The 15,420-nt window shown below is 34.4% G+C and overlaps 3 protein-coding genes across 5 annotated transcripts; 1 reads left to right on the forward strand and 2 right to left on the reverse strand.

Moving 5' to 3' along the window:
* The first annotated feature begins 2,801 nt into the window (after nucleotides 1–2,801).
* LOC103865577 (cell number regulator 8) lies at nucleotides 2,802–4,829 on the forward strand. Its single transcript, XM_009143380.3, has 3 exons — nucleotides 2,802–3,177; nucleotides 3,716–3,918; nucleotides 4,354–4,829. The coding sequence occupies exons 1-3, from the start codon at nucleotides 2,910–2,912 to the stop codon at nucleotides 4,588–4,590; spliced, it is 708 nt and encodes a 235-aa protein (XP_009141628.1). The 5' UTR covers nucleotides 2,802–2,909; the 3' UTR covers nucleotides 4,591–4,829.
* A 1,015-nt stretch (nucleotides 4,830–5,844) lies between these two features.
* Nucleotides 5,845–7,886, reverse strand: LOC103865578 (peroxidase 21). The gene is made up of 5 exons (XM_009143381.3): nucleotides 7,735–7,886; nucleotides 7,367–7,515; nucleotides 7,062–7,250; nucleotides 6,806–6,974; nucleotides 5,845–6,441 (listed from the first exon to the last, which is right to left on the reverse strand). The coding sequence occupies exons 1-5, from the start codon at nucleotides 7,811–7,813 to the stop codon at nucleotides 6,041–6,043; spliced, it is 987 nt and encodes a 328-aa protein (XP_009141629.1). The 5' UTR covers nucleotides 7,814–7,886; the 3' UTR covers nucleotides 5,845–6,040.
* Nucleotides 7,887–10,881: 2,995 nt separating this feature from the next.
* Nucleotides 10,882–15,127, reverse strand: LOC103865579 (E3 ubiquitin-protein ligase MBR2). Of its 3 annotated transcripts, none has more exons than XM_033289983.1 (8): nucleotides 14,919–15,127; nucleotides 13,283–13,419; nucleotides 13,071–13,147; nucleotides 12,222–12,953; nucleotides 11,725–12,137; nucleotides 11,480–11,578; nucleotides 11,254–11,391; nucleotides 10,882–11,181 (listed from the first exon to the last, which is right to left on the reverse strand). In XM_033289983.1, the coding sequence occupies exons 4-8, from the start codon at nucleotides 12,886–12,888 to the stop codon at nucleotides 11,050–11,052; spliced, it is 1,449 nt and encodes a 482-aa protein (XP_033145874.1). In that variant the 5' UTR covers nucleotides 12,889–12,953; nucleotides 13,071–13,147; nucleotides 13,283–13,419; nucleotides 14,919–15,127; the 3' UTR covers nucleotides 10,882–11,049. The 3 variants fall into 3 exon arrangements, with proteins under 3 accessions (XP_033145874.1, XP_009141635.1, XP_018514192.1); XM_009143387.3 differs by having other exon boundaries at nucleotides 14,337–14,986; XM_018658676.2 differs by lacking the exon at nucleotides 13,071–13,147 and having other exon boundaries at nucleotides 13,563–14,986.
* Between the last annotated feature and the right edge of the window lie 293 nt (nucleotides 15,128–15,420).

Genomic DNA, 15,420 nt, shown 5'->3' on the forward strand with positions numbered 1-15,420 from the left:
TAAAAAAAACAAAAACCAAAATCTAAAACAACCATTCATGTTTTTCAAAAAATTAAAATCTACTGCAAATAAAAAACCATAAACTAAAAAGCCAATATCTAAAATCCAAAAACCAAAATCCCAAACCAAAAACTAAAAACCATTTAAACAATCATCGTCTTACCTAAAGCGGAGAGATAGAGACTTGTTTCAACTCAACCTATTGCATCAATTTTTTCCTGAAAATACGATTAAATAAGATTAACATAGTATGATTACCATAAAAATAAGTTTCATATATAAAATATTGTTACTACAATTTTTCTTTACCATTGATTCAGTAACTCTTTTACAAGCCATATTATTTTCAAATCAAAATTTTGGTCTTTGACGTGATAGTGAAATATGAATTTGAAAATCCCAAAATAGTATAAATACATAAAATCAAGTTAGAAACTATATATTTATATCTCTGAGTATTCATTGGTTTGGTTGAATCTATATCATTTTTCTGAAAATACGATTAAATAAGATTAACAAAGTATGATTACCATAAAAATAAGTTTCATATATAAAAGATTGTTACTACAATTTTTCTTTACCATTGATTCAGTAACTCTTTTACCAGCCATATTATTTTCAAATCAAAATTTTTGTCTTTGACGTGACGAACTATGCATTTGAAAATCCCAAAATAGTACAATAGATAAAATCAAGTTAAAACTATATTTATATTAATATGATTGATCTCGAGTATTCATTGGTTTGGTTGAATTTGCTATTATTTTTTCTCCTAATTTAAGAGCGCGAAAGGGTATATTTAGATTATATTTTTAATATTTATTACGATTGTTAGAGAAACATATATATTTGACAAAATCAGAACAATAGATTTCTACAAGTGAAAAGGAAAAAGAAAATTCTATCAAATTTTTATATTGAATCATGAGACCTGTTACTTTGTTCATGTTTTCTTTGATCTTGATATTACTTGTTTGGACTTGCGTTAAAGGTAATATATCAACATTATTTTAGTCGCATATTGGTTACATAAATACTCTATGATAGCCCTAATTTTCTTTGTCACAAAAATATAGCCTATAAAGATCAAAAATTTTCATTAATAAATAGGTAAATATACAGTTATACTCATATGGTTAATTAATCTTGACCCTAGAGTTTAAAATTAAGGGGTGAAGTTTTGAATTGAGATTTAAAATTCTATAAAATAAAAAAATATATATACTGAAATTGAAAATTATTTTTTAAAAATAGTTTCAAAAAGAAAATTTGAAAAAAAATCGAAGCTATAAAAAATCAAATTTGAAAACATGTAATTCGAAACTATATAAAAAAGTTTCTTTATTTTTTTATTTTATGTATTTATATATTTAGGGTATAAGTGTCTTTTAGCTATTAAATCAAACATTTCGGTCATTTTCCTTTTCAAAGACTTTTTTAGGAATTTGTTTTTGAAAATGATGTATTTTGGAGAATTGCGCTATTGGTTATTCTCCAGAATAAGAAAAAAATATTTGGATACTGTCAAAGGTGAAAAATATTGATGTGGTTGATGGTGATAACGGTTAAATGACGTATACTCCTCTTTTAAAATGCAAGTATCAATTTAAAACATCATCTTCAAAAATCAAACGTATCCTCCTCTTGTTCATGGTTCAATTTTTGTTTGATTTCGATTTAATTTCTACTTGATTAAAATGTTTCACATTGTGCTATTTGGTTTTGTTTTAGTATAAATCAGTTTAGTTTGGCTATTCATTTGAGCATGAAGATTCTTTTCCAATGTTGCCAATTGGTTGTTTGTCTATACTGTTGAATAATGTATCTCTTTGTTATTGTTGATACAAACTTGTATTAGACGCGGAGGCTCAGAAAAAGAGGTGTACATTTTCAGAACTTACGGCTTACAGTGGAACACTTTGTGGCAAAACCGGTGTCTCTGATTATTGCATTATGAAATCAAAACGAGTACCCAAACCTTTTAGATGTTTCTGCGGAAATAGTCTGGATTATAGCATGGTAACCGGCAAAACAGTTTCCGAATTCCTTCGCACTTCTAAAAAATATCATCACTGCGAGTGTACTTATTTTTGTAAGTCTTAATTACGTCTCCACTGCTAAAATATATGTAAACATTTCTCTGTTACGGTAGAAGTAGGTGGACAGTCCGCAGGCTTTTACAAGCTTAAACATTATTCTCATTTTGACGTTTATATTGCTATGATTTCTCCTGATTAAGTTATTATAATGTTAATATATGATATCATACACATATGTACTCAATCTATCATTCTTCATGTTTATTTGCTCAATCTCTCTCTCCAAACAATATTCATGACGCATCATATTATTTTTAAATCATGTATGTGCCTTAGTACATTATTAACTAATCTGATATATAACAAAGATAGAGTGATATTTAACAAATCATGTATGGAAGGAAGAATGTGATTTAAAAATTAGGTTAAAAGTAAGTGTTCACGTATCAATATAGATATTCATTTGATATTTTAATATCATTGACGTATATTCCTTTTTTGTTATTAAGTAAACTAAAGTTCCTTTATATCAATATATGGATTACTATAATATCATTGACGTGGATTCCTTTTTTCATAAACGTTTTGATTTTTCCTCCAAGAACACTTAACAACATATACATCAACTAATGCACGTTGTGCATTTAATACTCAGTTCATTTAATTTCCAAGAAAATACTAACGAAAGCGTCTTTGTCTATTTTTAATTCGTTCCTTAACGCGTACGGAACGCGGCCCAATAAAATAATTACTTTAATTATATTTTAAGTCTCTGCTTCTCTACCTTCTTTCCTCTTTGTAAGATCAAAGAGAGAGAGAGAGAGAGAGCGTTTGTTGAGAAGATCTTAGAAGGTGAATATCAATCAGAACATGGCGAAAGAAGACAACCACGAAGCTCAACGATGCGAGTGCGAGGATCATGAGGAATCGAGTCCTCTCTTGCAAGTGAACGAAAGCAACATCTGCTCAAAAGGGGACACCACCAAGACGGCGGAGGAATACGGCTGGACGGCGGATGGATTGCCGGTGAGCCAAGGGAGCGTGATCGGCGAGCCGATCGGGAGAAACCAATGGAGTTCCGGTCTTTTTTCCTGTCTCGGCCGAAACGATGAGTTCTGCAGCAGCGATCTCGAAGTTTGTGAGTCTTTATGTTCTGTCTCAATGATTAGTGTCTGAAATTTGGGATTTTTTTGTTAATGGGTTTCTTGATTTGGTGGAGGATGAATTGTAAAGTTTTGATTTTGATGTGTTTCACTGTTGGTGAGTCTTGCTTGTGTTCTGTCTGACTGTCTCAATGGTTATTGTCGGAAATTTTGGTTTTTTTTTTTATTTGGTAGAGATTGAATTGGAAAGTTCTGATTTTGATGTGTTTCATGGTTTGTGAGTCTTGTGTTCTGTCTCAAATGATTATTGTCGGAAATTTGAGATTTTCCTTAATGGGTTTCTTGATTTGGTGGAGATTGAATTGGAAAGTTTTGATTTTGATGTGGTTCACGGTTGGTGAGTCTTGTGTTCTGTCTCAAATGATTATTGTCGGAAATTTGAGATTTTCCTTAATGGGTTTCTTGATTTGGTAGAGATTGAATTGGAAAGTTTTGATTTTGATGTGGTTCATGGTTGGTGAGGTTGGTGAAAGACTCAAATCTTTTACATCTTAATGGCTTCTTCTTTGTTAGGTCTCCTTGGAAGTGTGGCTCCATGTGTGTTGTATGGAAGCAATGCAGAGAGGCTTGGGTCTGCTCCTGCAACGTTTTCGAATCACTGCTTGACGTATTTAGGGTTGTACTTTGTTGGCAACTCTCTGTTTGGATGGAACTGCCTTGCTCCATGGTTCTCTTATTCTAGCCGCTCTGCCATTCGCAGAAGGTTTAACCTTGAGGTAATGATCGAATTATCTGATATTTAATCCGGAAAAAAACTGTTTTTATATCTGAATTATCCGAAATTATCTGAGAAACAGGAACCGAATATTAGTCAGTTCTTAACATTGTTGCCCGAACCAAAAACCGAAATAACCAAAACCGAACCAAATTTCAAATAATCAAACGGTTCCTATATCTTTAGAACCGAAAATCGATAAAAAAAAATGAACTGGAAGTGAACGCCAAGCCTAGTTGTACTCTAAGAAAAGAGTCAATCAACTCCTCTCTTTATATATCTTCTTGGTTGTGTACCACTCTCTGAGTTTTATAGGAGCCATGGAGAGACAAGTCTTGTCTCATAGGCACTCTAGTGTCTCTAGTTTTAGGCATGTGTATTACGAGAGTCTCTTTTGCACTGAATCTCGTGACCCCATCTTTGGTGTACAAAACAGGGAAGCTTTGAGGCGATGAACAGGTCGTGTGGTTGCTGCGGTAGCTGCATAGAGGATGAGATGCAAAGGGAACATATGGAGACGACTTGTGACTTTGTGACGCATGTCCTTTGCCATACATGTGCACTTTGCCAAGAAGGCCGTGAGATTCGCAGGAAGGTTCTTCACCCGGGTTTCAATGCTCAGTCCACTGTGGTTGTGCTTCCACCAAGTGAACAAACCATGGGACGTAAGTAAGTGAAAAGCTTGCGTTGAGTCATGTGTCCTAAATAACATTTGTAATACGCAAGGTGGACTATGATGTTGTCTCTTGCTTGCTTTTATCGCGTGTTCTTTTCATTTTTTTTGGGTCTTTCTTCAATGCATGCAAACATATGTATATCTTTATTGTTACGTGCTTGGTTTTGGATATGGTCTTGTAATATTCAATAAAGTTTCGCAATTTGTAACTCTATAAACGTGGAGGCATACCTTTCCGGCGGAACCTTTATAGCTCCAAACCAAAGTCTGTGAGATCAGATGTGGTAAAGAACGGTTCGGAGATTCTAATGAAATGAAGAGATCTGTTTTTGGACCGGAGAGATCAAGACAAGAGTGATTGATTGCATTTAATTTATAAGACTTTTTATATCGCAACTTTGCGAGTCTTTAATTGTTGCACTAGAGATCCATTGTAATCATTGTGGTTAATTTGACTCCTTGAGTTTATTAGTGTGCATGTGATATGATTTCTTTAGATTTGGTTTTAATATACATTTTGTGATAAAAGGGTTAAGATATATAGCTTAATACTATAATTAATGTTAATTAGTACATTTGACATTTTCTTATAGAAATGATTAAATAGGTCTATTGATTAGACGCCAAACAAGACTGGCCAAATTAATCGCTGATAATTCAAAAGAAACCAGACGAATTATCAAAAGATCTTCTAATAATGAAATGATTTGTACAAAGAGTCAAAAGGAGACACATGGATAAGTGCCCAACTCGTCTGGCATGGCACCTCACTACTAAGCAATCACGATTTGGCTTGTGGAGTCAACGAGCTTATGACATTAGCTAGTTAATTTCCCCCAAGTTGACATCTACTTTTTAAACACAATTTATTTATGTCTTTTTATACAATTCTAGATCTCATCATATATTTTTGATATGCGATTTCTAGTAGTTTATTGTAGTCGACTGTTCTTTGTTTTCTCTTACTCTCTAATCTGAATCTCATTGCATGGTCGGCAACATTTTTTACTTGGATCATTTTACCATCAATAATCGAATTATGATATCATGTTAATAAGTTCTAAAAACTTTAATGTATAACTTAACTTATGTCCCTTATACATTACCTGTTATTCCATCACATTTTTTATTTTGAATTTGTAAGAAGTTTATATTTGTGTATCATATAAGTTTATGGTCTTGAATCTAATAGTTTTTGGTACTGTTAGTTCTAAAATCATTGACGAATATACCAAAAAATGTGACAAGATATATAAAAGTCCCATCAAATAAATTTGGATTGGTAGTTGTTTCGAAGTCACTCCCTAATGTACCAAGAACATATCTTAATCCATCCCAGTTTTTGTATCTCTTCTTATTGACTCCAAACCATTAACACACACACGCACATACATACATATGATATATGATATATATGGTTATTATCTTTCATAGCAAACATAATCAGTTAGTTCACATAACGACAATCCTTCCTAATCTCTCCTTGGTCACCGGTGAGAGGATTGGTCTCGGACAAGAGCCTGATAGCGCGTGAAAATTGCTCGTGGAAGTAACCATTGTCCGCAGCCATCTTCGCCACAAAGGGTGCGGTCCTCGGATCCGTGGCTATCTCATCATCGATGACAAGGAGTCCTTTATGAGCCATGATGTTTTTGTAATACATATTGTCCACAATCATCGGTGTCTCAGGGTCGTTGCGGGAGTATAAGACCTCTTTTGGGTTCGGGTTTGGAGTAGGGCAACGTTTTTTCAAGTAAAGGGCGTACGTAGGGTCGAGAGTCGGGTCAATCGTTGGGTATAGCCGGTGCACTAGGTTAACGCAATGGACTCTACCCACTGAGTGTGCACCTACGGTAATAAAAATTGACCGATCAATAACAATGACAGTTATATATCTTTATTAACTTAACTAGTAAATAAACTTTCCAAAAAAAAATTTATTATATGTATTATTTAAGTATATGGTTGATAAAACTATTTTATTTTGATTTTATCAGAAAATGAACCAAAATACCCAAATTATCTTCTATTGAACCACCGGACCGTATAAAATTTGGTTTAATTAACGGTGTAAAACGCACATCTATCCTAAAATCTTGAACAAATTCAAAAACCAAAATGTCCATCCTGGTTAGTGTTACCGTGCCTGGCTCAAATCTATTGACCTATGCATTTAAAAGATAGTTTCTACTCAGATTTATAACTCAGGTACCTAAGAGAGCAACGGTGGCTTCAACATCGATGCCGATGGAGTTAAAGTTTGAGAGAACAGACGAGAGAGAGTCATTGTGGTTAGGAACTAGAGCCTCAACATCTCTCAAGTAGCTCCCTCTACTGTCTCTCCTTCCTGTCTTTATCATATCTATCTTTGGCCCTTTCAACTATTCATTTCACCAAAACAAAAAAACATGTTAATAAAAATATAAATTCCAAACTAATTAAATTAACCTTACGATGCATATACTTACCATGACAATACCATCTCTAGCAGAGAGAGCAACAATATCAGCGCAAGAGACTGTTCCAGGACATTCTTTCTCGAGTGCGTCTTTGATAGTCTTGATGTACTTAAAGTTTCTCATACCAAAACTCCTTGTTGACTTTTGCTCTGACTCCACACCTCTTGCTGTCTCTAGTAGCAGTGACGCATCACACGACTACAAACAAAATACACATGAACATAAATATTCACGATGACTTTTTGGTAATCATGTTGTTAAAAAATATTCACGATGATGATGATGCCATGTGAATATAGAGTAAATGTAATTACCTTGACGACGCAGTCATGGAAGAGATTACGGAGCCAAGATACGGCTGTGTTGCCGTGTTTGTAGTACAGCGTCTCCACTTGTTGTCTGATTATCTCTTCCGCTCTCGGACAACTCTCTCTGTAATAATTCATCTCCAGTTCCGCATTTCCTACAGTTTAGTTAATCTTTAGATTATTTGCTTTATTTACGTATGAGTGATTTACTAGCGATTTTATAATATATATTTGCTGAATTTTTACGGTGGAAATTAGTTCACTAAAAGAAAACCGTAGTTATTTTTGGTTCAGCTAGCAAAAATTAGAAATATATTCTCGAGACATGGATACACGTGGCATAATGTAATTAGAGAAAAGGGAATATAAATTACCGATATGAAAGATGGAAAATAACTGTAATAACAGGCAAAAGAAAGCCAAAAAGCAGAAGGGCATCTTCACAATGGCCATCTTTTTCTCTCTTATCTTTTTGTACTTTGTTGATTGGTGTGTCTCTTTATGTGTTCCAGTGTAGGGTTATATAGAGATTCAAGAGACTTGAGAAACTCTCTTTAATCGTGTAATATATAATTAAGTGTTTTTTATTTCTTATAGTCATAGTGGTTGCCCATGTTAATTATTCTTTTTTGAAATTATCAGGGGATTTCTTATTCTAGACGAATATTAATATTGAAGTTTATAACCACTAGCTATATATCTGAACTCAATAGTTGTTGAACATGTGAATTCAGTGAGACGAGTTTTCCTATTCTATCCGATGATAATACAAAATTAAATTAGTTCGGCTTTTCACTTCTTTTCACTTTTAATTAGCCTTCTTCATACATGTTTCATGTCCACAAGATACAAAAGGAGGAGATCTGTAATATAAATTACGTTCTAACTTGTAACTAATTGATTGGATTGGATTCGAATAAATAAAATCAAAATGTAAATGCTTGCGATGAATATGTATATTACACATCAACTTCAAGATGACCAACTCAAATAACTCCCAATCATGCTAATCTATAGGTATTCAATATATAGCATACAATATTAAATACGGTTTCACTTATATGAGTTCATTCACTAATATATGAGTAAATTATTATTACCCTACTGCTGCATAAATTTTATACCACCGATTTAGTTTATAGATTCTAACAGACTTACTGACATGTTATATTATTTCATTTGAAATATCGTTACCAGTCTGGATTCTTTGGCTGACTTAAAAAAAAATATTTTGCTTCAATTGTGTAACAAATGTAGAAGGATATTGTAGACTAGTCATAAATATGTATATATGCATGGCCCATGTTATACATTTTGGGAAAATTATTGAATATATATTATATAAAATCATCTGATGGTAGCCACAATTTTTTTGTTTAAAATTATCTGTAACATGATTACCGTGTATAGCGGGTTTGCGTCATTTCGGACATGCGCTTGATGCAAAATCAATACGACTGTGGATGTTAAAATGGATATATTGACTTCACTAAATGTTAATATCACCATCAGCCACTTATCCTTCGGCCACTTAGTCACTTGTGATATTTTTAACACAACACATTGGGTGAATTCGTATTATACGCATTTAATGTGGCACTGAGGGTTAATTCAGACCCATTCATAGCCAAGCAGTTTATAATAGGTTGCCCTATTTCAACGTATCATTCATCAAAATTTGATGTATCTATTTTAGTAGAAAACGAAAGATGTTTCATTTTATTTGGTGTAATAAATCTTTAATGCTCTTGAATACTGCTTAATACCGTCAGAACTCAGAACATTAACTTTAGTTTTAAATTATAATGCAATTACTAAAACACTGCAAATTTATTTCATTATACAATACAAAAAATGATCATGTATACTCTCTCTCTCTTTTCACAATGATAAATTCCCATTTTTGTTTTTAAAGAATTTTAAGGTTTTAATACATATTCCTTCAGTTTCGTAAAGAATGCCACTTTGACATTTTCACACAGATTAAGAAAATGATTAAAATGGATTAAAATTCTTATTAGTTACACTTAATATGAAACAGAAAGAGTATTTATTAGTACTTGTTACAAATTGCATATATCAAAATATTTATTAATAATAAATACATTTTTATTTTTATTAGTTTAAATTTATGTAAAATTGTAAAAATATTTATAATTGATCACTAAACATTAATTAATATGTGAAACAGAAAGACTATCACATAATTTAATAAATGTAAAAACTACAAGAATTTAAGTTAATAATATATTTACGTCAATAATACTTATGTTTCGGATTGATATCTTAATTCATTTTGTAATAATAGCACTTTTAAATCAATTTGGTTATAGATTTTAAAATAAATTATACTCATACTTGGAAGCAAATTAAAAAAAAAGGTTATAAGATTGCTTGGTGTATGAATAATTGAAAACCATTTTTTGTTTTTGACAACAATTGAAAGCCATTAAGTTTGAACTTTTAGGCACTTGCTTAATCGCACGCGCATTTGAAAACCACCAAATAAAATCAACCCCACTTTCTTAATATTATTGTGACTGATGACGGCTGTAACATTCTGGTCTTGACCGTCCAGTCCATTCACTTGAACACGCACATAATGCTTTGTTGCCGATTCACTTATTTTCATTAAAACTCATCATGTAAATGATTTCCCCTCCTTTTTCCTTTACATCTAAAAGTCTGTGTTTTTTCTAGATGCTTATGAGTTACGCAAAACGATCATCTTCCACACAAAAAAACAATAATATTAATATATGTTTTAAATGTCCAAGTGTTTGATTAGTGCTGCAGTTTGTAAATATGTAATAAAACTAATCAGCTTAATTTTCTGTTTAAACAAGAAGTTTTGTTTAGAAAGACGACTTGGATTATATTTTTGTAAGAATTCTGAATTCCTGTCGTTTCATTCCATAACAATATGTGTTAATATGTTCGTGTATTATTGACTTGTTGCTTTGTAGTTATTTATTTATTCCTAACTCAGATTATATTCATTCGGAAAATGAACGTGACTCGTATATGAGTTGACCTTATGAATATTGTCTAAGGCCTTATCCATTAGATTAAAAGTTCATTATACCCTTCTTATCTGTATTTAGTTTGATTATCTCCAAGGCTACATTATGAGCTATTAGCTAGTATCCGAAGTTATGAATAGCTCCAGAAAGGCCTTATCCTAAGCTATATGAACATTGTGAGCTATGATGATTACTGCCGTTGAAGCTGAACACTTGCGTAGATGTAACTTGATCTTGTATGTTTTCTCTAAAAGACCAACAGCCATCTTGTATGCTTAGTTGAATTTGTATTAGGATCTCTTAGTTGTAAGAGATCATATGTTCATCAAATGGTTCTATCACTACCATAAGTTCTCTGTAAGGCCTTGTTGTTCTTCTCGCTCTGCTTTCTGCTGCCTGGTTAGTTTCCACAGGAGGCTTATGTTCTTTGATAGCAAAGTGAAAACCGTCCATCTCTTCATAGTCATTTGGTATATTTGAACTTGTGAGCTTCTCAGCAAGAAGAAGCATTCTCTTTTCTTTTCTTTTTTTCTACTCACCAAATAACAGATATTAACTTCCTTCTATTTACAACTTAAAATGTTATAGTCTATCACATATTTTCCCTTTAAACAAAAGAGAAATGAATTATATATGTATAGTTTATCATATGGGTTCTTAGAAGCATCAGGTAAAAGCAGGTGATTTGCAGATAGGGCAAGAGTTCTTCAAAGACAGCCATTTCTTTATGCACCCTCCATGGTAGTCATGACCACACCCTTTAAGTTCCCCCAACTCTTCTCCTTCCTTGTATTCCGCCTAAATGTTACCGTTACCACACCACCATTAGACTCTTGGCACATTTAAATCTTTGAGACATGCGAATCTTACCAGGCAGATTGCACATTTTCTTTCCTCATCCGTTTGATACAATGGGTAGAATATCGTCTCCAACAAGCAACTGGAGATTGCGCCGTTGGATAGACCAGTGTTCACACTCCCAATCCTTTCAACAAGATCAATAAGGTCCTGGATAGTGTCAACCATTTCAAGATACATCAGTTGCGAGACATTTGGGTGTCTGGGGCTTAGAAAAACCAAGAGTTCTGTAATTAACCTCGTAGGTCATGTCATCGATGTCGAGCCTCAAGTCTCTGTGGTGATCATGCATATTCCTGGATCCATAGTGCTGTTGGTGATCTACAGCCATAAATCCCTGTTTTTGTACATCCACAACAAAATAATAGAAGAAAGTTAAGTCTGCAGCAGAATAAGAAACATGAGCGTCTATGTAGGCAAGTTTCTGAAGTGTTGGTCCCATCAGTTTATTGGCAAGTTTGGTAGGGAAAAAAATTACTACACCTGAGATGAAAATGGTTCATGGAGAGCCACTTCATCGAAAGGAGGCTGAAACCTCTCATAGGAACTCCTGCGTCTCCCTGGGCGATCACTGCTACGCCATGAGATGTGTGGTGGTGGCCTCAGATGCCTAGAAGGATATGTCTCAGTGACAAAAGGAGACCTATCTCCAGAAGAATATGCTGAATGTTCCAATCGCAAAGCGTTTGAAGAAGATCTATAGGTGGGTGTTGACCTATGAGAGAAGCGGGAGCTAGTTGCAGATTGTGTTGAAGTTCCAGGAAAACCGTGGGAAACTGTAGAGTTTCTGTTTCCGATTAGCCCTTGGTGATACCAAGAGGTATCAACAGATGTGCTGTTGACGACACTTCTCGTGGGAAGAAAATTATTTGTCTTTGGACTAAAGCCATTTAAATCTGCAGGGTGAGAATTCATGTGGTTAAAGAACGTAGTCAGTAAAAATTTGAATCTCAAGAGAGACCAAAGTGAAATTTGCATACCTCTAGGTACTGGGGAGTGTCTAGGAAAGTTCCAGTTCCAGTCCTTATTCCTGTGAGATGTTTGACCAGGAAACTGATCTGAGCTAGAGTGCTCAACATTGTGATGTGTAGGATGAGAATCAAGGTCCAAGCTTCTTGAAAAAATATTTCTATCTACACTAGTCTCTAAATCAAGTGTAGGACGACTCCGGACATTCCTTGAAGAACTCTCTCCCCTGATCGAGAGATTATTACTTCTGTAACTTGGGTTCATGAGCCACGGCATGTAATGAGGATCATGATCACGAGTTGTTGATTTTCCCATGTCCAACTCCGAGGAGAAAGGGATATCTGAGGAAGTTCTGCCACCGTGGTAATGGCTTGAACTACCCATTTCATAGACGGAAGAATCGCATGGGGTTTTCCGCTTCTGTGCTCCTCTCACATTTTCCATATGTAGATCAACATAGCCATCCAATGACCATGTCTGACTGTTGCAGTACGAAGAAGATGCAGATGTCACATAATGTTCAAGTGGAGCAGAGAAAGTTGCAGCTGCTGAACTCATGACAGGAACATGGGTGGGGCCGCTAGTCCCTGGATTGTAGTGTAGCCTCTCTACACCATGACCTGAAGCAGTATACGCATTTGGTCCTGTAGAAGAGTTCCAGTGCGAAGAAAATGGCATTCCTTCATTCAACACGTTTCCTGCTGGATTAACATGCGATCTGCTCTCACTGGTCCCAGTTCTTGCTGAGATAACATAGAGCGAACAATAATACGAATCAGAAATTCCGGACACGATTGCACAGGAAAAAGTAGAATTATGTATGTGATGATTATAAAATGTGGCTTCCTAATTTTCACTACCTGAGGGTATCACCTATCAAGATTCATTTTTGCCCCTACTGAAACCCAATCTACCCATGAGGGAGAAACTTCTCAACCTAAAAATACGCATGCAACATCAACGCAATAGCTCTTACACAGGTTGAGTATAACATCTATCCATGAAGAACGTGTTAAAAATATTGATTTCAACCACAGAATAAGGATCTCTATAGGAATGGAGAACTAATTACCTAAACTCGTATATGGGTGCTCTGGGTGTATATGGTTCCAGCCTTGATCCTGTTCATCATCGAAAAATTGGAAAGAGCCAGGAAAATGTCTGTGCCCCATGATTACACAAATCTTCAACCTTGGAGTCCAGCTAACCCTGCACAGAAAGTTCTCTCAACATTCAGAACTCATCCAGAAAAAAATTTGCAAGTCCATAAAAATAGTTCTTAATTACTAAGCAATCTCAGTTTCAATTCAAGAATGGTATATAAAGTAACATCTGCTTTAGCTCAGAAGTACCAAATGGTTGCTGAAAACGAGTCACCCATCTATTTTCAGTTTTATAGTCACATTTCAAGACCAAAACTCCAATTTTTGCAACTGAAGAACCTTAACCATCGCCAAGTTAAGAAACAAAGTTTCTTCAACCCCACACATGAGCATACTCAAGCTGTAAGAAACGATTTAGAATATGCATAGAGAACACTACACAGTATTAGGACGGACATCAACTTCAGGTATAAAGGAAACTGACAATGGTATATTGATAGAGATTCTTTATCAGAAGAGAGTCCATAGTTTCAATACCTAGTATCAATATAGTTGAAATATCTAGTCTCAGTTACCTTTGTCACCCGTATCTAACATACTATACCCTCAGAGCTCAGCTCATGATATCATAAAAACAAGTTTTCGAAGAGTTGGACTGGAAAGTTCCTGATGCCTTAAGATGGGAATAACCTTAACTAGTACATATCTATCAGCTCATAAGGGTATCTTGCAATCAAGAGTTAATAAATAAAACAGAAACCTACATTTTCTCTTTGTGTAAGCCAAAAGAAAATAAGAGACACAAAACAAGCAAGAGTGTTCTCTAGTACATTGGCATAAGAAGTTCATTTAAACAAGACATTTACTCAGGTTTAAGAACTTCATAAATTTTACAGAAACAGTCCACCGAGAATAAGGCAAGAAAGAACAGATACAGAACAGATAACATTTGATATGACCATTTCAGCTTCTATCAACACATACAGAACAGATGCATACTGCTGGCATGATCAAGAAAATTACATGGATGATTCAACAGCAGGAAATAAGTTTAATTTTCTGAGCCAAAACCCTCCAACAATACTACTGCAGGCAAATTAAACTCCCAACCAAGAATACACTAAACTACACAAGTGAAAAAGCCATCATCCTTTCCTGATCAACTGATTCACCATTTCCACACACCAAATGTAATTTCTTCTCTTCAAGTTCAGAATCATAACGGGCTTAGTCCACAGAGTGCTGGCCAGCAAAGGCTTACCACCACATTCTACTATTCTGAAGCTTTTACTTAGTCAAAACCTGCCATCCGGCCCAGCACACCTAGATCTACTCCAAGAGCTAGTAAGCAGAAATGGGTTGTGTGAAAGGATGCTTCTAAGCAATTTGCTTTATGCTTCATAGGATGGTTGTCATTTCGCAAGAAATATTGAAGTTTTTACCTTAATTCACACTTCAAGCATCACTGACTAATTAACACATTCAGTTATGAACGTGGAATCAAAAGAAGGGTGGTGGAAGAACTGGACCAGACAAACTTCACAAAGCCTTGACTACCATAAACATAGTTATCAGCCATAAAACGTAAATGAGTAAAAAACTAACCACGCTAATAGAGTTTGGTTGACTTATCTTACTTCAAGTTCACGTTGGTTTCTCAATCAACCAACAATCTGCCAAAATAGAAGGAAAACGGCAGCCACCGATTCTATGTATTACAAAGGCTTAGCATAAGGCACTAACATCTGCTGACAAAAGTGTTAGAATAATACATTTTCTCTGCTACAATTTCAAATTTTCTATTATATTTTTGAGAAAAAAACCAAAATAGCACTAAATCAAGTTTTTGTTCCCAAACTAGCACTCAAGGCCAAAAGTCACAAAAATAGCACTCAAGAGATGGGGTTTAGGGTTTAGGGTTTAAAGTTTAAGTTTTAGGGTTTAGAGTTGAGAAGTGAGATTTTGGAGATAAGATTTCAAATTTTGAAAAATAAAAAAGTTTAAATTTTTCAAAAGATAAAATGCTATTTTGGTCATTTAGTTTTTGAGTGCTATTTTTGTGATATAAACTTAGAAAAGTACTATTTTGGAGATTTGCCTTATATTT

Source organism: Brassica rapa, chromosome A04 (genome assembly GCF_000309985.2).
Source record: "Brassica rapa cultivar Chiifu-401-42 chromosome A04, CAAS_Brap_v3.01, whole genome shotgun sequence".
Classification (NCBI taxonomy): Eukaryota; Viridiplantae; Streptophyta; class Magnoliopsida; order Brassicales; family Brassicaceae; genus Brassica; species Brassica rapa.